Source organism: Phalacrocorax carbo, chromosome 3 (assembly GCF_963921805.1).
Source record: "Phalacrocorax carbo chromosome 3, bPhaCar2.1, whole genome shotgun sequence".
In the NCBI taxonomy this organism is placed as follows: Eukaryota; Metazoa; Chordata; class Aves; order Suliformes; family Phalacrocoracidae; genus Phalacrocorax; species Phalacrocorax carbo.
Genome location: NC_087515.1, coordinates 121253917 through 121278821, shown reverse-complemented (window position 1 = coordinate 121278821; position 24905 = coordinate 121253917). Strand labels below are relative to the sequence as shown.

General features: G+C 39.0%; 1 protein-coding gene across 2 annotated transcripts in view; it reads left to right on the top strand.

The window, feature by feature from the left end:
- The window catches only part of ATAD2B (ATPase family AAA domain containing 2B), an 82692-nt gene that overhangs the window by 43478 nt on the left and 14309 nt on the right, over positions 1-24905 (top strand). The window contains exons 18-24 of one of the 2 annotated variants that reach the window (XM_064448135.1): positions 1277-1463; positions 2130-2315; positions 2783-2918; positions 3231-3412; positions 5977-6136; positions 11948-12070; positions 16790-16927. In XM_064448135.1, the coding sequence (XP_064304205.1) occupies positions 1277-1463; positions 2130-2315; positions 2783-2918; positions 3231-3412; positions 5977-6136; positions 11948-12070; positions 16790-16927 (1112 nt within the window). Of the gene's footprint in view, positions 1-1276; positions 1464-2129; positions 2316-2782; positions 2919-3230; positions 3428-5976; positions 6137-11947; positions 12071-16789; positions 16928-24905 lie in introns of both variants that reach the window. The other variant, XM_064448134.1, reaches the window with a different exon arrangement.

The window sequence follows — 24905 nt, the reverse complement described above, 5'->3', positions numbered from 1 at the left end:
ACTGTTTAGTAGAGCCATCTTGTGGAAAACTGTTAAAATTTTTGTGCTAAAGTGTGATGCCTGAACAGCATTTATGGATACCCAAGCTTAAAAATAAAGATTTAAGTTCAAATACTCAAGTATTTTAATGCCAAATTTAAGCTTTTGTTGTGAGGGTGGGAGGGGGAACCCAAAACCAAAACAATATATGTCTGTGTGGATGTGTGTCTGAATAAAATAATATCGAAGTGTATGTTTATTTTTGTAAAGTATCTAAGCCTCCCTTAATCTGTCTTTCTGAGCATTCTTGATTGCTCTCTGTGTGTTTAACCTCCACCACCGGAACTCAAAAGCCAAAGGTCAGCAATGTTCATAGCTGTTACAAAATATGTAAACTGAAATAAAACCAGCCAGTCTTGTTTCACTGCCTGAGCTGATTGATGTGCAGATAAAAATGCCTTAATGAGAGAAAAATGCAAATTAATTAAACTTTCTTATTTCATAATCAATTTTCTATAAATGGAAAAGACCTTTAATGGAAAAACCTAATACTTCTCCCTTCATGTCTTACTTGTCCCCAAAACAGGACAAAATCCTCCAAACCAATCAACTAAACAATCAAACCCCCAAAATCCTTCTGTGGACTCCTCAGGATTTCTTCTCAACAGTGAAAACAAAAACCAAGTTTACCTTTGCAGTTTTTCTTTTAAAATCTTTATTATGTCTGGAAATTACTGAATAGAAGTGTATGAATATGCTGAAATAGAAGATGAATAGTGACTTTATTCATTCCTGCTTCAGGTCCTATTTCTTAAAGTATTGAATTGTTAGGTGGTTCTTGGAAGTCCTGGGTAGCAACTTAAGGGGTGAATGTATTGACCTGGGATTCCTGAGGCTACTGAAGAGATGCTTTGGTACTTAGGACTGAACTAGACATGATTAAATAGACATCTTTACTGGAGGTCCATTAAGTCTTTTTGTAAGATCAAGGAATTGTTTTTAAATAAACTGCTTATAATGAAAGTTTTCATGCATTTAATATGTGCATAGGTTTGCACAGACGAATTTGAATTAAATTGTTGTGAAATCAAAGAATAGACAGAACTCAGGTTATTGAGACTTGGAGTAGTGTTGAGGTATACTAGTTGAATCTTTTAAGGATATTGTAGGAAACTGTTATCCACCGCTGAAGGTCTCTAAAAAAATCTTATTTTTACATATATCCATATATATCTCTCTCCATCTGTTAATAACATCAGCATGTTAATTGTAATTCGTAACTGTTGTTCTGCTGCAGGTCAGCTTATCACCAGCCAACCTCTTACAGACCAAGATTACTGCTATCTGGAGAGAGAGGTTCGGGTCAGACTTCGCACCTTGCTCCAGCACTATTGCACAGTCTTGAAAAATTCTCTGTACACAGGCTAGATCTGCCAGCACTTTATTCAGTCAGTGCCAAAACGCCTGAAGAATCGTGTGCACAGGTAACATTTCAGATCTCTTGTAATGAGTAAATTATGTAATTCTGGAGCAGGATTAGTTGCATCACTATAAAGGCAGTGAACTGGAATGTAACTGAAAAGCCAGGTTTTCATAGGCTCCTTCTATTTTCATGTTTAAAAGAAAGGGGTCTCTAGAGGGTGATTGAGATCTCTCTGCTGACTAGTGAGAGTAACTACATTTTTAACTTGCCCCCTTAGTCACATACCTCGTATCAAATAAACTTATTCTGGGTATTCGGTTCCTGATTTTCATTTTATTAGCTTTTGTAATTGGTATGCTGTGGTTCTAGGTTAACTTAGTTTAAAATGTTTTAGGTTTTGAAATAGTTTGTGGTTTTTGCAGAGATTGCAAACTGGTTTAATTTTCATCTTGATTGTTCAGTCTTAGTAAGTTTTTAAAATATATATGACAAGTAGTTGTTTTGCAGCCTATTTGCATATTGATGTAAAATAATTGAATGATACAGCTAACAGTCACAAACACTTGTTTGGAAAGCCTTTATCATTAGATAACATTATTTTACCGGAACGTTTGTATATAAAATACCACAACCATGAGTCATTTCATAGTCCACAAGAATATTACTACTCAAAAGTGATAATAACAATTAGTTGCTTAGTTTAAATACCACTGTTTCTTTTAATTAGATCTTTCGTGAAGCTCGAAGAACAGTACCAAGTATTGTTTACATGCCTCATATTGGTGATTGGTGGGAAGCTGTCAGTGAAACTGTGAGAGCTACTTTTCTAACTTTGCTGCAAGATATACCATCTTTCTCCCCTATATTTCTACTGTCTACCTCTGAGTCCATGTATAGTGAATTGCCTGAAGAGGTAAGTTTATTGTGGACGGAAGCGTTGTTAGGGTGGTATGTGCTTGCTGAGAAGACAAAATTGTTCATGTTGTCAGTTGTTCATTTTGACACATTACTCCAGTGTTATTAAATGCAGATTTAGTCTAAAGGCCTAACCTTTAGCTTTATATCCGCTGAGGTTCGGGATGGGGGAGGGTGTTCTTATTTTCTTCTCAACGTATTCTTTGATTATCTTCTTTTTTTCCTCCTCCCCATTCTTTTCACTGCAGTGATGGCCATTGTTAGGATCATGGGATACTGCAAGTTTAGTTACTACATAAAATTCAGTGAGAATTACAAGTGTTTTCCTAGGCTTTGGGTGGAGTTTTACTACCTTCTCTCCTGAGGCTAATTTTGAAAAGTTTGTGACTAGTGTTTTAATATGGTTATTAATCATGCATTTTTGAGTGGGGGCTCAATTTTCATGTGCCTTTTTTTTTATTTTAGGTGAAATGTATTTTCAGAATCCAGTATGAAGAGGTTTTTTATATTCAAAGACCAAGTGAAGAAGACAGATTGCGATTTTTCAGAGGTTTAATTCTTGATGAGGCAGCAATGCCCCCACCAAGAAGGAAACAGGCTGGTAAACTAAGTTACAGTAAAACCAATAATAACGTGATCTGAATGTTTTATTTTGTGATATTTTCTTCTTTCAAAAGGCGCGGATAAATGGTAGTTAGTGCAATTAGCATTTGACAGTGTTAGTCAGTGCCCAGAATAACTTTCATACATTACAGTTATCAGTTTTGGAAAACGGAGAGCTGTGGGGTTAAGGATGCAGTGACAAATTGATGAGGCAGATTAAATATATAATGAAATTTGGAGTGGCGTAATCCCAAGAGCGACTGTGTTGTTAATATTCCCATTATCTGACTTCTTTTTTTTTTTTCCCTAGCTCTTCGTGCTCTGGAAGTTCTTCCTCTTGCACTGCCATGTCCTGCCCGTGAGCTGTCAGAAGCAGAAAAACAGCGAATGGAGGACCAGGAAGAGAACACACTGAGAGAGCTGCGGTTGTTTCTCAGGGATGTTACCAAGAGGCTGGCCACAGACAAACGCTTTAACATCTTCAGCAAACCGGTGGATATTGAAGAGGTCTTGTTTCAGTAATGTGCAAACAATGAAGTTGAAATTAGTAGAAAAAGAATATAAATTTTAAAAAGGAAATTGATAAGTTAATAAGAAAAATAGACGTTTGATCCATGATCTTTCCAATCTAAAATGCTAATTTTTAGCTGGCGAGATAGTCATAGCCTCATCTGTGATGCAAGGAGTTGGAGCATGTTCTTTGGCTATACCAGTGACCTATTGAAAAACCCAGCATGTTCTTGTCAATTTTATAGCTGAAATCAGCATTTAAAAATGGCACCACTCCATTCCTACCAGTGTTCCTGAAATATTTGATACCATAAATATAATTGTTTAATAAAAGCTTTTACAACATTGTAATCCTATAGGCATGCTAATATTGGGAAAAAGTGATCTGTGTTCTATAATGTATTCAGCATTAATGGTGTTGTTGAATAATTTCAGCAGTAATGCTTGTAGATGCCATTAATCACAGATGATAGCACATTATAAGGCATTAACTGGTCGATTATGGAGTGTGCACACCTAACTGATGAGACAGTTTGATTTGCAAATCTATTTTCAGGTGCTGCTATATGAATAGGATTGTGTTTGACTTGACTTCCAGATCAGATGCTGGCTCACTGCAAACTTTGCAAGCTTGCTAATTAAAAAAAATAAATGCTGAATTGCTTCTGAAGAGAAGCATCTCTTTGGAAGACCTTAAGAGATGAATATGGGACATCTAAAGTACAGCATTGTAAAAAGCAGATTTGCAGTGTAAATGCCACACAGGATGGAACAGGCATCTTTTATTGGCCCATGCAGTCCTCTCTTAATTTGAGCTTTCCATAGTGTTCTGTAGCTGACTGTTTTGGAAAGACAAGAGCTCGTTGACGTGGCAACTTTTACAGCGTGAGCATGGTCTGAGCAGCAAGTTTATTTGAAAAATTTTTTTTAATGAAACTGCTTGGGAGGTCCATTAATGTAGGGATCTCTCCATACTCATAGTAAAGGCAGTTTTCTTTCCCCGAAGAAGTTATGGTCTAAACTTACATGAATTAAGGGCACATAAAGAAAGGACGAATGACCTTCTTTGTTTTGTAGATGGGGAATCGAAATATGAATTTGTTATTTAAAGACTTGTCAAAACCCCTGCTAATATATCACAGCACTAGAAATTAAATGTAATTCTTTTTGTCCCACCTGGTATATTTAAGCACAGGACTATCCTTTTCTACAAGAACCTGTTGGCTTGACTTCTTGAGAAAATATATTAAGTTCCTTCCGCTCCTACTTGTGTTGCAGAGAATGCTGCTACGTGATAAGTCAAGGATTTTCCTGACTAATTCAGCAGCAATGTTTACCATTTCCAGTGAAGATTCTTTCTGATAATGTGCTAACATGAAAAGGAAGCCCGTGACTTGGCTTTCCAATCACTAAACCAATTATCACCATGGTTCTGTAGAGGGAGACGAAAAGAGAATTTTTGCCATTTTAATCTTTCATCGTAAATGTCAATGTGTATATTTAAGGAATTAGGTGATAGACTGCTGTCCACTGAAGTAATGCATTAATGTCAGTGCATGTTGTAAGATATTTTGTATGAAAGTCTACAGATACTTATTAAAAAGGAATTCTTGCGGAGCCCTTAATGGCTTGATCTGAATATGCATTTAACTCTTCAGTATTTTGGCAGCTGCCATCATATGTGGGTGATTTCAACAGAAAAAAAAGCAATACTGTTTCTGAGGCTGCCAGTGTTTTTAATGGATTGTAACCTTAATCACATTCAAACGTTCAGGTCTAGGGTTTCTTTCTTTGAAGTAAATAACAAATTCATAGATTTTTTTTTTGTGAACTTCCTTACAGCAGCTGTGCTAATGCATTTGACTATCAAGCTTGAGCCCCTTATGGTACCACTAATTACGTTAAATACTTTTTAGGATACCCTAGTGGTTGCTAAATCTCCAGTTATGAGCTAAGCTCCTAGTAAGCTGTGAACTCTGACACAAGGCTTTCTCTTAGACTGCCTTTCTATACAGTCAGTCTAATGTCCTCAGTCGATAAAACCTGACTTTTTTTGTTGAACAAGTGATGGAAGGAACTATTCAGTAGAAGATATTTAAAAGCTGGTAATTTGACTGTTAGTTTAATGAGAACTTTAAGTACAAGATGAACAAAACATAGCTTCCCTAGTTTTGCTAGGGTTTTGAGTGAGGCTGGTTGTTTTTGCTTTTCTAACCCAAGACAATGTTACAACACCATTAAAAAAATCAGTCTAAAATTAAAAAGACATTTATGTTAAAACGTTTTGCCTCAAAAATATAATTACATTTATTTTCAAAGACAAATTGGTGAGCTCCTGAAGAAAAAGCAGCTTTGGAAGTTCTGTGTTTTGTTTTAGTCTGATAAAACTTCCTTTTCAGCATAAATTTGTTTAGAAATCAAAATGTTTAGTTAATATATTAGAGCTAAGCATGTGGAATGAATAAGAATATAAAGATGTGAAATTGGCAATGTTCAAACGGAATGCATGTGGTCCTGTGTCATTTCTGTATGCTATTTGTTTATAGGTTTCAGATTATCTTGAAGTTATCAAAGAGCCAATGGACCTATCAACAGTAATAACTAAAATTGATAAACACAACTACTTAACAGCCAAGGATTTCCTAACAGATATTGACCTGATCTGCAGCAATGCATTGGAGTACAATCCAGACAAAGATCCTGGAGGTAAGGACCTACTTCGTTTTGGCTTACCTAAACCAAAAGCCTGCTATTTAATCATGTATTTGGTTACTATTCAGACATTTAAATAAACTGCATGCTATGTGATAATTAGGATAAGCAAGTCCTACAGGTCTGTGCTTTTAGTATTCTGAAGCATGTGATGCACTGGGGGACATTATAAGAGCAGGAGAACTACAACATTCAGAGCTGTTTTCTAATAAATTAGGTTTTGTAGTTCCTTTTAAAATTTGATCGCTCCTTTTCAGTGAATAGACTTTGTATATGCAACAAAACCCCAATGTAATTTGGAGAGATCTGTAGAGAATCCTGCACGCAATCTGGCAGTGGCCTGCTTTATTTCCACATTGGCTTAGAGCATGAGATTCACACACAGAAATTAAGAACTATGCCTTTGGGGATAGAAATAAAACAGGATAAATCATAGAATGGTTTGGGTTAGAAGGGACCTTAAAGATCATCTAGTTCCAACTCCCCTGCCGTGGGCAGGGGCACCTTCCACTAGATCAGGTTGCTCAAAGCCCCGTTCAACCTGGCCTTGAACACTACCAGGGATGGGGCATCCACAGCTTCTCTGGGCAACCTGTTCCAGTGTCTCAGCACCCCTTTCATAAAGAATTTCTTTTTTATATCTAATCTAAATGTACCCTCTTTCAGTTTAAAACCATTACCCCATGTCCTGTCATTACAGGCCTTTATAAAAAGTCTTTTTCCTTCCTATAAGCTCCCTTTATATATTGAAAGGCTGCAATAAGGTCTCTCCAGAGCCATCTCTTCTCCAGGCTGAACAGCTCCAACTCTCTCAGCTTTTCTTCACGGGAGAGGTGCTTCATCCCTCTGATCATCTTCGTGGCCCTTCTCTGGACCCTCTCCAACAGGTCCATGTCCTCCTTCTGTTGGGGGCGTCACACATGGACACAGCACTGCAGGTGGGGTCTCACCAGAGCAGAGGAGAGGGGCAGAATGCCCTCCCTCGCCCTGCTGGCCATGCTGCTTTTGATGCAGCCCAGGATACGGTTGGCCTTCTGGGCTGCAAACACACATTGCCCAGTGATGTTGAACTCATCAACTAACACGCCCAAGTCCTTCTCCTCAGGGCTGCTGTCAATCCATTCTATGCCCAGCCTGCATTTGTGCTTGGGATTGCCCTGACCCCGGTGCAGGACCTTGCACTTGGCTTTGTTGAACTTGAGGTTTGCACGGGCCCATCTCTCAGTCCTGTCAAGGTCCTTCTGGATGGCATCCCTTCACTCCACTATGTCAACCGCACCACACAGCTTAGTGTTGTCAGCAGACTTGCTGAGGGTGCATTAGTACCACCATCTATGTCACTGACAAAGATTTCACATGCACAGTGCCGGTCCCAATACCGACCCCTGAGGAACGCCATTTGTCACTGGTCTCCACTTGGACATTAAGCTGTTGACCGCAACTCATTGAGTACGACCATCCAGCCAATTCCTTATCCTTATTATCAGGCAAGTCAGTTGCAGCTGATTAGGAGAGATTAGAAGGTATTGTCTTGGCAAAGTGTGGGATGCTTTCAATTAAAATCGAATTTGTAGATTGAAATGCATGTAAAGGCTGTTCACACTCAAAACTAAGGAAAGAACATCTTGTGTACTCTTCACTAGGGCTGTCTTATAGTGTAGCTTGCAAAAAGAAAGCCTTCCCATGGGCAGTTTCCAGAGTCAGCAATAAACAACAACAGAAAAGTACCCTTTTAATCTAAGCAGTACTTTGAAATCTGGGTCTATCTGCATATGTAGTCCAATTGGTTAAAAAGTTTTATATTAAATCTTGTGAAATCATTTTCACATAATCACCGAATGGTGGGGGTTGGAAGGGACCTCTGGAGAGCATCTCATCCAACCCCCTGCTTGAGCTGGCACAGCCAGAGCAGGGGCACAGGGCCGCGTCCAGGCGGGGTGTGAATGTCTCCAGGGAAGGGACCCCACAGCCTCCCTGGGCAGCCTGTGCCACTGCTCTGGCACCCGCACAGGGAAAGAGTTTTTTCTCATATTGAGGTGGAACCTCCCGTGTTCCAACTTGTGCCCGTTGCCCCTTGGCCTGTCATTGGGCACTATTGAAAAGAGCCTAGTCCCATCATCCTGATACCCACCCTTTATATATTTATAGGTATTGATGAAATCCCCCTCAGTCTTCTCTTCTCCAGGCTGAACAAACCCAAGTCTCTCAGCCTTTCCTCATAAGGGAGATGCTCCAGTCCTCTGCTCTTCTTGGTAGCTCTCCGCTGGACTTGCTCAAGCAGTTCCACATCCTTCTTAAACTGGGGGCCCAAAACTGGACACAGCACGCCAGATGTAGCCTCGCTAGGGCAGAGTAGAGGGGCAGGATAACCTCTCTTGACCTGCTGGCCGCATTCCTTTTAATGCACCCCAGGGCACCGTTGGCCTTCTTGGCCACAAGGGCACAGTGCTGGCTCATGGTCATCTTGCTGCCCACCAGCGCTCCCAGGTCCTTCTCAACAGAGCCACTTTCCAGTAGTTCAGCCCCAGCCTGTACTGGTGCGTGGGGTTGTTCCTGCCCAGGTGCAGGACCGTGCCCTTGCTCTTGCTGAATTCCATGAGGTTCCCGTTGGCCCAGCTCTCCAGCCTGTCCAGGTCTCACTGGATGGCAGCACAGCCTCCTGGTGTATCAGCCACTCCTCCCAGCTTGGTATCATCAGGGAACTGGCTGAGGTTATGCTCTGTCCCTTCATCCAGGCCATTGATGACTATGTTGAACAGGACTGGACCCAGCACAGACCCCTGGGGAACACCACTAGTGACAGGCCTCCATCCAGACTCTGCTCCACTGATCACGACCCTCTGAGTTCTGTTGTTAAGCCAGTTCTCGATCCACCTCAGTGTCCTCTCATCCAACCCACACTTCCTTAGCTTGCCTGTGAGGATGCTATGGGAGACAGTGTTGAACGCCTTACTGAAGTCAAGATAGACAACATCAACTGCTCTCCCTTTGTTGACCCAGCCAGTCATGCCATCATAGAAGGCTGTCAGGTTGGTCAAGCATGATCTTCCCTTGGTGAATCCATGCTGACTGTTTCTAATAGCCTTCTTTTCTCCTACACGCCTGGAGATGATCTCCAGGATGAAACGCTCCATCAGCTTTCTGGGGATGGAGGTGAGGCTGACTGGCCTATAGTTCCCCAGATCCTCCTTCTTGACCTTTCTGAAGATTGGAGTGACATTTGCTGTCCTCCAGTCCTCAGGCACCTCTCCTGTCCTCCACAACCTTTCAAAGATGATGGAGAGTGGCTCAGCAAGAACATTCGCCAGCTCCCTCAGCACTTGTGGGTGCATCCCACTGGGACCTATGGATTTGTGAGGATCCAGTTTGCCTAGGTTATCTCTGACCCAATCCTCTTCAACCAAGAGGAATTCTTCCTTTCTCCAGATTTTCTCTCTCACATCTGGGAGCTGGGATGCCTGAGGGCCAGCCTTAGCAGTAAAGCGTGAAGCGAAGAAGGCATTCAGTAACTCTGCCTTCTCTGCGTCCTGCATCGCCAGGGCCACTTCCGTGTTCAGCAGCGGGCCCACTGTATACCCAGTCTTCCTTTTGCTGCTGATGTATTTAAAGAAGCCCTTCTTGTTATCTTTGACATGCATTGCTAGATTTAATTCCAAGTGGGCCTTGGCCTTCATTGCATCTCTGCATACTATGAGAACATTTCTATATTCCTCCCATGTGGTCAGTCCCTTTTTCCACATACTGTGAACCTCCTTTTTCCATTTGAGTTTCTCTAGAAGCTTTCTGGTCATCCATGCAGGTCTTCTGTCTCCTTTGCCTAACTTCTTCCTCCTGGGGATGCACCAATCTTGAGATTGGAGGAAGTGGTCCTTGAATGCTGTCCAGCTTTCTTGGACCCCCTCCCTTCCAGAGCCCTAGCCTATGGGATTCCTCCTAGCAGGTCTTTGAAGAGGCCAAAGTTGGCCCTCTTGAAGTCCAAGGTTGTAACCTGACTCATAGCTCTGCTTCTACCTTGCAGGATCCTAAACTCGACCATCTCATGGTCACTGCAGCCAAGGCTACCCCCATCTCTGACATCCTCAGCCACCCCTTCCTTGTTCATTAGGATAAGGTTGAGCAGCACATCTTGGTTTGGTTTGTGGGTGGTTGTGTTTGTTTTTTGTTTTATCCTTTCCCTCCATTGTTTGACCAGGAACTGTTCTTTGTTCTTAAAGGCATGGAAACATAATCATTGTATGTTACACATAATAGTATTTGCCTCTTTGACCCACTGTCTGTGGGAAAATCTTGCCCATCACAGGATATGAGGAAAGTAGTAGTTCAATCAAATACTCTTGATTTTATTTATCTTTTTTTTCTTAGTTTTGTTTTCCTCTTTGTTTTTGTGAGGGCATCTGAAACTTTATCATCTGAGCAACTTTTTAAAGTCTAATATCGCAAAATTACAACTGTAATGTATGCAGTTTGTTTTTTGTGGTCATAAAACATCATGCTTCGCAAATATATGCGGGTAAAAATTTCTAGTTTTCAGTTGATTTACGTGGCAGTAGATTTCCCCAGAAAACATACGCATGGCTCATTTGAGCTGGATACTGGATATTCTTTTTCACTCAGCAATTTTTCCAGCTGTAAAATTTGCTGTTTCTAGAATTATAAACCTTGTTTAATAAATGTTCGCTGATATTCTTAATTATTGTCTTTACTGATTATTAAAACAGATTAAATTTGCTAATTGTATAATATGTTGTAGAAAATAATGTTGATGTTTGCTGTTGAAGTACCTCCATCAACTGGAAAAAGTAATTCAGTATGGATGAATTGACAAATTAAATATGTTTGTACTAAAAGCAAGCAATGAGTGTTGTCGGTTTCATTGAAAAGCAGCATTCTAGATGTTAATTTTTTCCACATATGGGCTTAGTTATTAAGTTACAATTGCTTCCCAAATTTCAACAGCATTAGAATAATATCTTTTGTATGTTTCAAAGGTGTGGGAACTGGGTTCTGAAAAAAATGTTTTTTTCATGAGTCACATTTAGGTTTCCAGTGTGGGCAATATTTTTTGTCCTGTTCCCCAAAGAAAGATGAAAATGTAGCAAACTCAAGGTTTATTTCTTGCCAGTTTTTGTGAGTGGATTAAAATGAGAAATAGCTATTCAATATAAGCTATAAAGGAATCTTTTAGCACAATTTTGAATTTTCTAGCAGTTGTTAAATAAAAACTAAGCAATAATTTAAGGTAAAAAATCCCAACCCAATCCCCCCAAAACCAAAATGAAACCACAAACAGCCAGAGGAGGAATATAAGCAAGGTCTATCTTAGAGATTCAGGAGATGTCCAGTATGAATTTGTGGGCTGTATAATTCTATGAATGTTCCTAGACCCCAGTGGGTAAATTAATTCTTGGACAAGAGTCTTGTTACTTTTGGGACTCTCTGCACTGTACTCCATTATACTGTGTAGATCTGCCTGTGGAAACTGGCTATACCTGCTGATTGTAGCAAGTTTCTAGGGATTGCAAGTTGATTTAGGCATGCTCATAATTCACTGTTTGTATTTGTTTATAAATACCACTATTGATTAAAGTAATAACATGTACTTCTGAAAACTCCAGTATCTTAAATAGCTAGGTTGTGATTTTTGAGCATGCTATGGTACTAATCCATCTACATTTTCATACATTTGTAATATTTCCCATTTCTGTCTATATCAGTGTTGTAATATACAATACAGAACAACATAGAAATGGTAAAGAATTCACATAATTGTGATAAAATTAACAAGTCTGCTGTCCTGTTTTCTAGATAAAATAATTAGACACAGAGCTTGTACTTTGAAGGACACTGCTCATGCTATCATTGCTGCTGAACTGGATCCAGAATTCAATAAGATGTGCGAAGAAATCAAGGAAGCAAGAAGAAAAAGAGGTATGTTTAACTTAATTTACCATAACACAGCATATATGGGACAGAAAACAGAATTTACAAATATCCATATAAAAACGTAAATTTAAGGTGAAGTATAGAATGTGCGTCAGACTCGGGCGGTGCATGTTAAGGGATGACTGAGCTTGAATCTTGTCTACTTTTTCCAGCTATGTGAGCTGGTCCAATAAGGCCCCATCCTTTTTTACGAAAGGTAGGGGGCATTGCCTACTCGTACAAAACCTACTGTAGAACATGATGAAGGGATAAATGTTTGGATCTGCCACCTGAATATGTGGTGAAACCAGAGTGTTCTAAAAATGCCACGTAATGCAATGTAATAACAATTATGATTAGGGAGAATGGTTTTTAGAACAGTGGATTTTTAGTTCACACTGGCATGTGCACAAGCATGCTTTTGGGTGATAATATGTTAATTTTTTTTTTTTGGGGGGGTGGTGGGGGTGGGGTGGGATTAAGAAGCAACTCTTATATCCACATTCAGGGGAGCATGAGGTTGACATTCTAATAGTCCAGAATCAGGAAATATAGCCCCGTACACTGGAGGACATCACTGGCTTAGTTTTGTTTAAATTAGTGCAATTGTTTTCAGCTTGCAGTCTATAGGCCTGCAAGTCTGCGGACACCTTCTAAAGTGACCACAAAAGGTAACCAAAAGCCCAAATGTATTTCTAATAGGGCTCATTTACATGAAAGATTCTGTACCTCCATGGAAAATATCTGAAGGTCTGCAAATTGAAAAAGGTTGAAAATCACTGAACTATAACATTAGGACAAAATTTCATGCTGATTTTGGGATTGCTGATTTTGGGATTGCTGATTTCAATCATTCCAGATTACTTTGGGAAGTTGTTTGCTGCTTTACTTCCTGCTTTGGTAAAAAACTTCATTGATTTCTAGGTTGAATTTGGCTGATCTTAGATTTACCTCCTCACACTTGAAATACTTCTGTCAGTAGATTGAAGACCCTTTATTAATAAATTTCTTTGAACCATGCAAGTATCTGTAGACTTTTCTTCTTCAGGTTAAAATGGATACAGTTCCTTTTATTTAACGGTTGGACGCGATGATCGTAAAGGTCTTTCCCAACCTAAACGATTCTATGATTTTTCCCATTCAGTCATGCCTTTTTTTTTTGGTCTAATTCTGTACAAGCTTCCAATGTGTGTCTTGAATTGTGGATAAGAGAACCAATTGTAATTCACTGTGGTTGTAAAATAGAACTAATATAATGCCTTCATTTTTTGTCTGTACTTTTCCATTAGAAGTATAAGAATATTCACAATTCTGGCCTTAGTGTCATGCCGAGAGCTATGCTCAGTTAATTATCCATTATGAGTCCCCCATGATTGTTAAAGGTTATTGCTTCCGAGGTTAAAGCAACTGTTTGTAAGAGCTCTTTGTTACAGAGGGTGACTATATAGCTTGTAAGCCCCTCCTTGCAAGTCTCCCAAGAGCTAACTGGACCACTGTGCTTCTTTTTGTGGCAGTGACCAAGTAATATATATTTCTGGGGGCAAAACCTGCAGAAAGATGTGGGTTTTCAGAAGTCATAATTAAGGCTGATGGTGTCATGCAATAAACTTGTTAGATCAGAAAAAGAAGACACTATTGATATCAGGTGCTGGTCAGTGGACCTTCAGATATAGGTAGGTGACTAGCAGTATCAGTTTGTGAGTGAAAACATCTCGCACACAACAGTGGACAGATGTCAAAGTGCATTCTAGGCACTGGCATGGAAACTGGTACAGTGTCACAGATACCTGCAAGTCACATTTCAAGGATGTTCTTGCATTCGGACCACATTGTGGTGGTTTCCAGAAAAAATGAGCTCTGCAGTGTGCGGAAGGCTAAGATCACTTACTGGATTAGCAAGGACAGAAGATTTGGAATGCATGGAAGAAGCTCTATTTATGAATGGAGAAAAATATATCAAACTTCTGAGGTCTGAGGAAACCTCATGCTATAAAGGCAAGCCCAAAAGATTGTCCTATCCCTGGATCAAGAATTGTGTCAAAGATTGTGGTGCAGAATGTCAAGAAGGTGGCATTTCAGGCATGTAGTCTTGGCATGGATCATTGTAATGGATGGAAGGGATGTGAATGCTGCTCAGCCTTGTCATTACTCCTGTTTTGCTCTACAGAGTATGCTCAGCAAGACAGCAGATCAGCAAAATCACAGTGCATCTCTTGGTCTAGACTTTGACACGTACCCTGTTTTGGAACATTTTGGACAAGGGATGACAAAGGCATATACTTGCATTTTCTTCTTTTGATCGCATGTGTACAAGGTTATTAAGGGATTTCTAGTTTCTTCTTTTGACTGATTACCAGGTAGTGAGGTACAGAATTGATCCCCAGATCCTCCTCCTTCCCCTCTGCTTCATAATAAGAGTATATTTCAAAATAATGGAATGTTTGATGAGGAAATACCCGAGGAAAACTGTGTAAGCAGTGTAAACTGTGCCTTTTGCTGTCCCAAAGCTTTGTGCAACTGGTCACTTAGATGCAAGGATGGTTGCTGATACCAGACTGTTCACCTCAGTGGAACTACCTGATGAAATCATACTGAATTGGGCAGCCAGCCTTGTTGCCTGACCAGTGTATGAGACGAAGTGGTGGAGAAACAGACCCTTAAGTACTTCTTTTTAATATCAGCAAGAGATGTCCAAGCAAGGCCTTACATGAATGTTGAGACTGAAGTCAGTGTGCTTCACTGCGTGATGCACAGCAAGCTTTTCTTCAGCTCAGAGTACCCTAAGCTTCTCTTTTCATCTTCCTTTAAAAGTGCCAGACTGGCATGTATACACTCTGATGGGCAAAAACCCCGCTATTCAGTGTCAGCATTTCTCTGCCTACATGTCTGGACTCAGATTGATAAAGGATCATATCTTCAAGCGTTACCAGAGTTAAAAATCTTAGCTTGCCATCAGCACTCTTGTGAAAGAAGGGCAGTAATGCAAACAATGGGACTGTGGAAAAAGAAGCCCAGGACATGCAAATCTACTCGTGGTTCTTGGACTGAATATAAAACTTGGATTAATAGCTGTTTAGAAGTAGTCAAGGTAGTGTTGCAGTCACAGATTGAGTCAGGGTGGGTGGCTGTGACCATCAGAAAGGAAATTAGTCTTCTGAGTAAAAGAACATGCCCCGTACTTGGTTAGATCTTGGCCAACGTTTTCTTGGCTACATTTGGAAAGACTTCAATGTTCAACATGAGATTTGGATGGAATCGAGCAAGCTGATCTGCATGACGCTTCTAATATATTCTCTGGAAATGTTATCAAGTGTTTGTCCGGAATCACAGACGAGCCTGGAAGACAAGTGACACATGCTGTAGGCTTTTTAATCTTTACCCAGTTGAAAGCTATTGATTTTCTGAATTGTGCCATGTATTAGCTCTTAATTTATTTCCAGGGTACTGAAGATAAGGGTTAAGGCTAAAAAGTTCCATACCCATTTTCTTCACAATTCTCTTGGCAAGTTATTTAGCAATCTTACATAGTTTTGAAATAGAAGGTATTTTCTACATCACTTTCTTTTCCACAACTTGTTTGATTTTTTTTTTTTGACAGATCTGCCATTTTTATTTAGTACTGAGACTGGTGACCCATCTCAAAAGTACTGCAGTGTACCAGAATGATAAACTATATAATAAAATTAGTATTTAAACTAGAATTTCTTGTATTACTGAAATTAGGTGCTGTTATTGAAAGATGGTAAATCTAAGGATAACAAGTTCTAAAATTGTAAATTAAGAACAAAATATGCTAGACTATTGGAATTCGCAGCTTCTTGTTGAAACCAGCACATAACAAGATGGAGGTGGTGTATGTTTTGAGTAATGAAATATATTTGATATGCAGTTTGAAATACTTGTAATGGTACTTAGAAATTTATGCTGTAACTGTTAACGCTTAGGTGAGGGTTCCTTTGTGAATCTTTCAATTTCTGCATCCAGCAGTTTTAGACCTTCTTGTCAGCTCTTGATCACTTGGTTCTGGTTACTATTGGAGACATAGTTATGACATTTTGAAGCCTGTTTTAGTGGATGGATAGGAAGTTCTAGTTCACAAATATGAAACTTCAGAGATTCATTTATGTCTTTAAAATGTGCTTAACCAATATGAAAGTTTGCATTTTTAGAATTTAATAAAACCCATGAAATAGTAGAAGCTATGAGATGAAGTTATATTACAGAAAGCAAACCAGACTTTTTGTTAAAAGAAGAATCGCATTTTCTTAATCTAAGAGCTCATATTGACTCTGAAATGGATCCATTTTACATAAGAGATAATGGTGACAATACAAGGTTTTTATTAAGGTACTCTTTTTGTTATGGCATACAATGCCATTATGAATTGCTGCTTATTTTAAATTGGCTGTTTAAAATTAGGAAAAATTGAAACTGTCAATAAGAATTTGCTTTATAGAGCAAATATGGATAGAAGAGTGCAATCTTTGGGGACCCAAGTGTGAGAGACAGTCATATTTTTCGAAGCCATCAGAGTTGACAGTTTTAAGATCATGCAGCCAGTAAGTTATTTTGTCAGTAGGAAACAAATATTCTTGATTATAATCTTTGGTTTGAATGTCCAGCTAAATATTAATTGATGTATTCTTACTCCAAGTTTCTTTTTAAATTCAGTAGTTTTATGCAGCTTGGTTTATTTAAATAGGTATGGTTATCTTCTGTGTGCAGGCTTATCAGTAACAGCAGAACAAATAAATCCTCATGGTTCCACCGTACGGAAGACAGAAGCTAGAGTTGAAGAGGCTTTTCGGAACAAACAGAAACCCACAATGGCGGTGTGGCCCAACTCTGCGAATAAATGTGCATGTGAGTACCTTGGGTGATAACTGTGCAAAATTAGAGGTACTTCCAATGGCAAACATTTCCAGTGTGACTGTACTACTGTTTACTGATTATTTCCAGAAGTAATTTTAGGAATGGAACACATGGAATTTGAGAAAATACTCTTCTGACTACGTGAAATCTCTGCCCAAGAAATTGTAAAGAAGCAGGATTTCTGTTTTTGTGATAAGGAATAACTTTTTCTAATGTAATATGAATATTACGTTTTTCTTTGTAAAAGGCTATTTTCAGTGCAAGACAGGTCTGATCTAATGAAAAGATTGCTTTTATCTGTTTGATAAGTGTTAAGATCTGTTTACTCTGTGCATGTATTCACAGGTACATACCTCCATACTGCTTCATACTCTCTCACATGCACTATAGTTATTCATTTCCTGGCTTCAGTACATACAGTATTATGCTAAAAGTTAGTAAAGAGATTACAAATTTAACTGTATTTTCCTTTATGGGACATGGTTTTCAGTAATCAGTACCCATTATTGGAACATGTTAAGATACTCTCGCTGCAGCCTACTGGATTAGTCCAATTAATTGATCAAAATCTCTAAATTTGTGAGGAGTGGCTGTTTAACTGTGGTGAGGTAAACAGAGGCACTGCTAGTTCTTTTCAAGAGGTAAGTTGATTAGCACAGGTAAATACACAACAGATATATTTGTTATAAACAAAATAAAGACTGTAAGAGAAAGTGGGAATGAGGGATATACTGAGAGCTGTGCATTGCTTTCCTGCTGAAGATGTGGAATCCATTATTAACATATTATTAGAACCATTATCAATTATTGCTTAATAGGCAAACTGATAGATTGGAGCTGACAGATTTTCACTGGTCTTTGTGCCCTTCTTCATGATGCTTTTCCTTGATGAGAAGGAGTTTTCTAAGCACGGTGATAACTGCCCAGAGATGAACATTGTTTGTATATGAATGATAGTGTTGATGTCAGATAGTTTAATTAGAGGTGTATGGTTTTATTTCCTGAAGCTGTAATTTCTTCCGTTAAAGGAATTAAAGTCAATCGTACAGAGTTATGGCTTGAATAAATTGTTATATAATAAATTGATGATGTGGATCCAAGCTGTTCTTTATTCATTTGGCAGCTTGTGCAAAAACAGAGAGAGGAGGGAAAGGACTCTCTCTCTCTCTCTCTCTCTCTCTCTCTCTCTCTCTCTCTTCCCCCCCCCCCCCCCCCCCCAGTTTCCAAGGAAATCCAAGATGGAGATTCTCACTCTGCCTGATCTACAGAGCACTTTCCAGGCTCTGCATGCTGTGCAGCAGATGGTAGGGTTTATAGACATCCAAGCTGGATGTCTCTTGGGAAGAGAGATAGCCATTACTGGTGACTTCTGTAAAAAGCAGCTCTGGTACCTCTGCTCTCCTCCTAATGTTGTGGATGCAGTGGCAGTCATTTGCAAACTAGAGCCATCGACTGAAGGAGACTGTGCCAGCGTTTCTGTGTGCAAACAAAAAAGAAGTTAGTGTTAAGGCACTGCTCCTGCTAGTATTTTGGTGATTTAGGTTGGAAGGCAAGAAAATTTGAGGCTTAGTGGTTTTTGGAACTATGATCAAATGAAAATCTGCCTTGTAACGCTGAGTCTGGGAAAGGTAGCTAGTCCAGGAGGGGTGTGATGTGTCTAGTAATTAAGAGAGAGAACCAGGAATTGATGAGCAATGAGAAATCTGCAGAAGGAATTCAAGTAGTACATGGGCACATTTAAAGATTGATGTGGTAAGTTCAGTGGAGACTAGAAACTAGGAAGAGATACAGTCTTAGAAGGGTGTCTGGAGGAAGGAGCTGGAGTAAAGTGAGAGCAGACCAAGCAGATTGTAGGGAGCTCGTATAGCAGCAAATTACATGGTGGATTGTGATAGTATAAATGGAAGAAACAAGTTTAAAGAAGGAATTTCTGAACAGAGGTGATTTTAGAGGTAGAGTGTAAATTTTTTTATGGTCAAGAACTAAGATTTTTTTTAAAGACTAAAATGTATTACACAAGCAGAGTAACAAGGACAATGATTCATGTATTTTAATTACACAGGATAAAAACTGTACTTTCCAATTAATAATTCTGAATATCTTCCTTTTTTTTTTCTGCTGTTTGAACTTGAATTAAATTTTGTCTTAGATAAATCTAAGGAAAAAAATCACCAATCATAACATTATACTCCTGATTAAATTGATTTTTTTTCAGAGCTTTGTTTACAGTATTTTAGAAAATAGTGGCAAAAAGGTCAATTCAGACGAAACACTTGAGAACCCGAAAGGAAATGTTTGTCAAGCGTCTTCTCTAAAAACAGAGTTGGCTACAGACAGGGCAGCAGCCTTCCCCGGTTTGAAGCCATGTTTACTGTTCAAGGCTTGTACAATAGAGAACGAGAGTTAGTTTAGTATGTGTTAGTTTGTTTCCTGAGGTTTTGTATTTTGAATGAAATTTAGTTACTTCTTTAGTTATGTATTCTGTGATTTATTTAATTCTTATAATGTAATTTAGATTTTTTTTTAAAAAAATGTGATTAGACCAGATGGGCTATCAGAAATATGGCACAAAATAATTGTTCTATTTGAAGGCATGGTGATACGTATTCCTGAGTTAGATTTAGTCTGCAGCTTCCATTTCCCTTGTTGAAGATACATGTGTGGTGGATGGTGTCTCACAGTATAGATGGGTTTTAGAAAGTATTGCATTCCTAGAAGTTGCTGAAAATCCATTTGGGAGAGTTTTGCCACAGATAGTTTAAAATATTTCCATATTGACTCTGCATTTTGAGAAAAGTGTAAGTGTTCTGGTGGGAACTTCGCATGGGACCTGTGTCAAACGCCTGATGTAAGTAGTTATTGATCATAGAATCACAAAATTGTTGTGGTGGGAAGGAGCCTCTGGAGATCATCTAGTCTAATTCCCCTGCTTAGAGCTGCTTGATCAAGGCTGTGTCCAGTTGTGTTTTGAATATTTCCAAGAATGGAGGCTCTGTGGCATGCCTGGGAAACCTCTTCTAGTGCTTGGCCACTCTCACAATAATTTCTTTTTCTTAATTTTGAATTGAATGTTTTGTATTTCTATCTGCGCACATCTCCTCTTGTCACTGGGCACTGATGAGAAGGGTCTCATTTCTCATTTGTATGAATGTGTGTGGAAGGGGAAGCTACCAGCAATGTGCAGTTTGGTGTGTCCGGTAAATTAGTCCTTGCTAAGTGGTTTGGTTTAGGTACATGTTAGTGCATAAAACATTGGCATCTCTTTAATTATTATGCTGTATAGTAAAACGTTGTCCTACTACTCTATTTTGCCAGTAGATGGAGTACGTTGCATATTATTTTGCTGTCTTGCAGTTGCTTCCTTTAGTGTTACATATAAATAAACTGTATGGGGAAGATTTGGGTTTACATTCTTACCTTTTTCTGCAGTACTTAACAATCATATATTATAGTGATAGACTGCAGATTTTATGTTTTCCTCATAGAGAAGATGTCTTTTATGCTGTATGATAAATATGATAGCTGTGAAAATGGCATTTTGAGCAAATAAAAAAATTAAAATATTTAGTGTTATGTGAAGTGTTAAAAAGTTTTATATGAAAGTCATTTTATGAAATATGAAGTAAAAACACTGCTAACTTTTCCCAATAATTGAAGTGATTAGTGGTCTCTATAGGAAGAACTGTAGGGAGATCAAGCAAGGATATAAAAAACTGCTGCAGAAAACGTAGCTCCTAAATAAATAATATTCTGTGTGCCTCTTTATATGCTTTTGTTTTGTTTTTTTTGTTTGGTTCTTTTTGGTGTTTTTTGGGGGGGAGGGTTGTTTGGTTTTTTTTTTTTTTCTTAAATGGCAGCCTTTGCTATCATACAAAACTATGTGTTTCTGCTTTGTAATGGAAAAGACGTTTTGTTTTGGCAGGAGTATTTTTTAAAAAGATTTTTAGAAAGAAAAGATCTTTCATTTATAATCTTTCTCAGAAACCATTTTATTCTTGGTCTTTGATTTTTCATCTGTTTAGTCTCTTTCCTTTCACCTCTCTGATACAGTAGTGTCAGGGATCACTGTACTTCAGGCATTCATATGCCACGTCCTTTGATAAGGCATTACTGTAGTCAGACAGATGCCATATGTTTTTTATTATTTTAACTATTTTAGTTTGACTGTATGTTATATTGACATTGTTGAACTATAGTTTGACTGTGAGTATAGTCATCCAGATGCTAACATTAAAATCCTAGTAGCTGCTGATGTTTTCTTGTCTCCTCTCCAGAAAAGGGATTTGATTTGGAGTAATTCTCACTTGAGATAGAGGCACATACTGTAAGTTGAAAAACACCATTAAAAATTATTTTCTGGAATTTGAGGTCATGTTTACTCAGAGCTGAGACAACTGTCTCTCTCTGTTTCTTTATAATTTTGTTCTGGGTAGTGTAGGAATTGGCATTCTGGATGACAGTAGTTTGATCTCCTGTATCTGATGCTGGCTTCAACCAGATGCTTTAAAAGGAAGCTGTAAACATTTGAGAAATATTTTGGTTTTTGTGCCTGATCTTGGAGGAAATACCAACGTAGCTTATTCTTAGTTGGTTAACAGTTCTTTTAAAACCCATAGGCTTTGTAATTCTTCTAATTAAAAATGTGACTTTTTGGGAGTTCTAATGAATCCTGGCTGCCTGTTCTTTTTCAGGATTCCATCAAACTTTTGGACTCGGTGATACACGTATATGGTTCTGTGTAGGTTGGAAAAGAATTCTAAGATCATCAAGTCCAACTGTAAACCTAACACTGCCAGTCCATCATTAAACCATGTCCCTAAGCAGCACATCCAAACGTCTTTTCAATACCTCCAGGGATGGTGACTCAACCACTTCCCTGGGTAGCCTGTTCCAATGCTTGACAACCCTTTCAGTGAAGAAATGTTTCCTAATATCCAGTCTAAATCTCCCCTGGTGCAACTTGAGGCCGTTTCCTCTCATCCTGTCACTGTTACTTGGGAAAAGAGACCAACACCCACCTCACTACAACCTCCTTTCAGGTAGTTGTAGAGAACAATAAGGTCTCCCCTCAGCCTCTTCTTCTCCAGACTAAGCAACTCCAGCTCCCTCAGGCATTCCCCATCAGACCTGTGCTCCAGACCCTTCACCAGGTTTGTTGCCCTTCTCTGGACACGCTCCAGCACCTCCATGTCCTTCTTGTCCCGAGGGGCCTAAAACTGAACACGGTATTTGAGGTGCGGCCTCACCAGTGCCAAGTACAGGGGCACCATCCCTGCCCTGCTCCTGCTGGCCACACTATTGCTGACACAAGACACAAGTGCTGACACCTGGGCACACTGCTGGCTGTATCGTGTGGCAAAGAAATTTTCTTCCATCGCTACTAAATACTTGCCTTTTGAATTAATTGAATGTCTTTTTCCTCTGACAGAGGGCAAAGAGGGTCCTACAATTTACCTGAGCAGTGACTTTTTTAATATTCTTGTGTTTTTCATCTCCTTTCTAATTTGGTAACGCAAGACTGCTTAGCCTCTTATAAATCTCAACTTTCATATAAACATGGGGTTTTTTAAAAAATAAATTCTTCTAAAACAGATTTTTTTCCCCCTAGGTGGTATGTACAAGTGATGTAATAAACAACAACTTCCAGACCTTTTAGATACATCTTATTCCTTCTTCCCCTTTGAAAACTGTGGCAATGTTTGCTTTAAATTATTTAAAGACTTGATGTAAAGTTTTTGTCTGCAGAAGTTGTTGATTTTTCTTGTCTTTATTAGCTGTTCTTAACTTCATTTTTCATCACAGAAACCAACCAGCAGCCATGAGCCTTTCAGATATGTGATATAAATGAATGCTGTAAACTCTATTGACTATAATTTTAATTAGAGTGGGAGCCTCTTCTCTGCTTGTGAAGTGGCAGGAGAACCTTGTTGTTTGTTCATGGCTCTCTTGCAGCAAGGGAGGTGTCATTCAGTAGTCCTTAAGAGCCAGCTGAATGTACCAAAAATTTATATAGCTGTAATAGTTGCTATTGTACAAAGCTACTCAGCAGATGGAAAATGAGCAGATCTACAGAGGTAGAAAGTCTAAAACTGATCTTCACAGGTGAAATTAATCTGATTCTCTTCTCCTTTGACTCTATTTTTCTCTTTAATTTTCCTATGTGACTGTCTTTGCCATGTACTTTACTAACAAAATTACACCAGTTTCATGTAAAGTGTATTTTTAGCTTGGTTTCCCAAGCAAATAATACCTATGCTTTCTGTCCATCTCTGCCCCCCTAATAAATTCTGAATCATTTAGCCAGGTTCAGATAGATTTGACAGGAGTTGAAGGCTGAAAGACTAGATTCCAGCAGATTTTGTGAAAATAGGTAGCTGGATAAATCTACACATCTACTGAAGGAGAAGGTCATAAATCGAAAATGCTAGTAACCTGTTCTGCTTGGCAGTGTTAGCTGATCAGTTAAAACATTTAATTGGCCAGGCGTGGCATGCACACCTCAGATGTACTATGTCTTGTGTCTTATTCAGCCGGGGTGGGGAGGAACAGGAGATATTGAGAGACTTTTGTGGAAAATATTGGGAAGAGCTTGAGTTGAGAGCGTTGTAGGGGATGGTAGGGGGAAGCAGTTGACATGGGGAAGAAAATGCTGGGGATACTGAAGCCAAGATTTTTTTTGGAAACATGCTTCATCTCCCTCCTGTGGAACTTGATTCCTTGATGAGTTGAAGTGCCCAGGTTCTTCAAGTATTTGTTTACATAACAAACTGTTATATATGCTGATGAAGATCATAAATATGTTAAGTTGTTGCATACAATTTTTTAATGTGTATTTGTCAGGTCTGTGCCTTGAGTACCTTCCATCTAGGTGAAGAAAATGACAAGCCTTTTAAGGGTTAGTTCCACAGTCACTTCAAGCTAGTCAGAACTGCAGGTTACTACTGAAGGTGCTGCCTTGCCTTTCACTGGTTGCATATTCCCACCATCACCCCTGTGCTAGAACCGTCATTCATGAGTTGGAAAGCTCTGTTGGGGAACTGAAGATGTTGAAAACTAACCCAGGGAAAAAAAAACCCCATGACGTTTTGGGTGGATTTAGTTCCCTTATCTGTTTTACTGCAGCAACAGTAGTGCCGGCACAAATGAGGTAGTGGAAATGTTATAGCTGGCTTTGGAGGGAGAAATGGCTTTGTCTGTTACTGGAAGCTGGCACCTCATTTTGCTTTTCAAGCCATTGTGGAACTGTGCTCTGTTCTTTCTTGCTGCTTATCTCTGACTGCAGTTTGGGACTCTGACTGAAAGCTCCAGGGACTTTCAAGTGGACTATTCAGTGCCCCTTGGTAAGGAATGTGGAGCTACTGGAAGCAGCTGAATTACTGTAGCAGATATATAGATATCCTAGATGCTGCATAAGAGCACAGATTGCTGGTAATAAGTGCCTTCTCAAGGCTTTGAGTTACTTTACACATAAGACATCAGAAAGAAGTTTGGTGTTTTGATCATGGAAGAAAAACTTGAAACACGTGCATTGCTTGAAGTGGTTCTTGATGATAACTGCAGACAAAAGTCTAGATCCATGGTGATTTTGCTTGCCATGAGAATCTCCTTTGGATTTTAATCCCCAGGAATTCTTCATGGAAAAAAAAAAGTAAAAACCGAGAATCTACTGTTTGATGGATGTGAGTTTTGTCATTTAATGACAGAGGGTTCACATTCTCTGATGGACTTTTAAGCAGTGCAGAGGCATAGAAGTGTCGTCTTTTCTGCAGCCTCCACTAATACTGTACTGCACTCCATATACTCTTACTAGTCAACCAACAGAAATTTCAAGAGAAACATACCTGCTTTGACTGCTACATCCCCTCATTAGAGCTCCTCCATGTTAAGGCAAGCAGACCTGATTAATGATTAAGAATCTTTGAATCTTCTAATTATACATGCTTTCTTTTCTAACTGTTAACTTTATTTC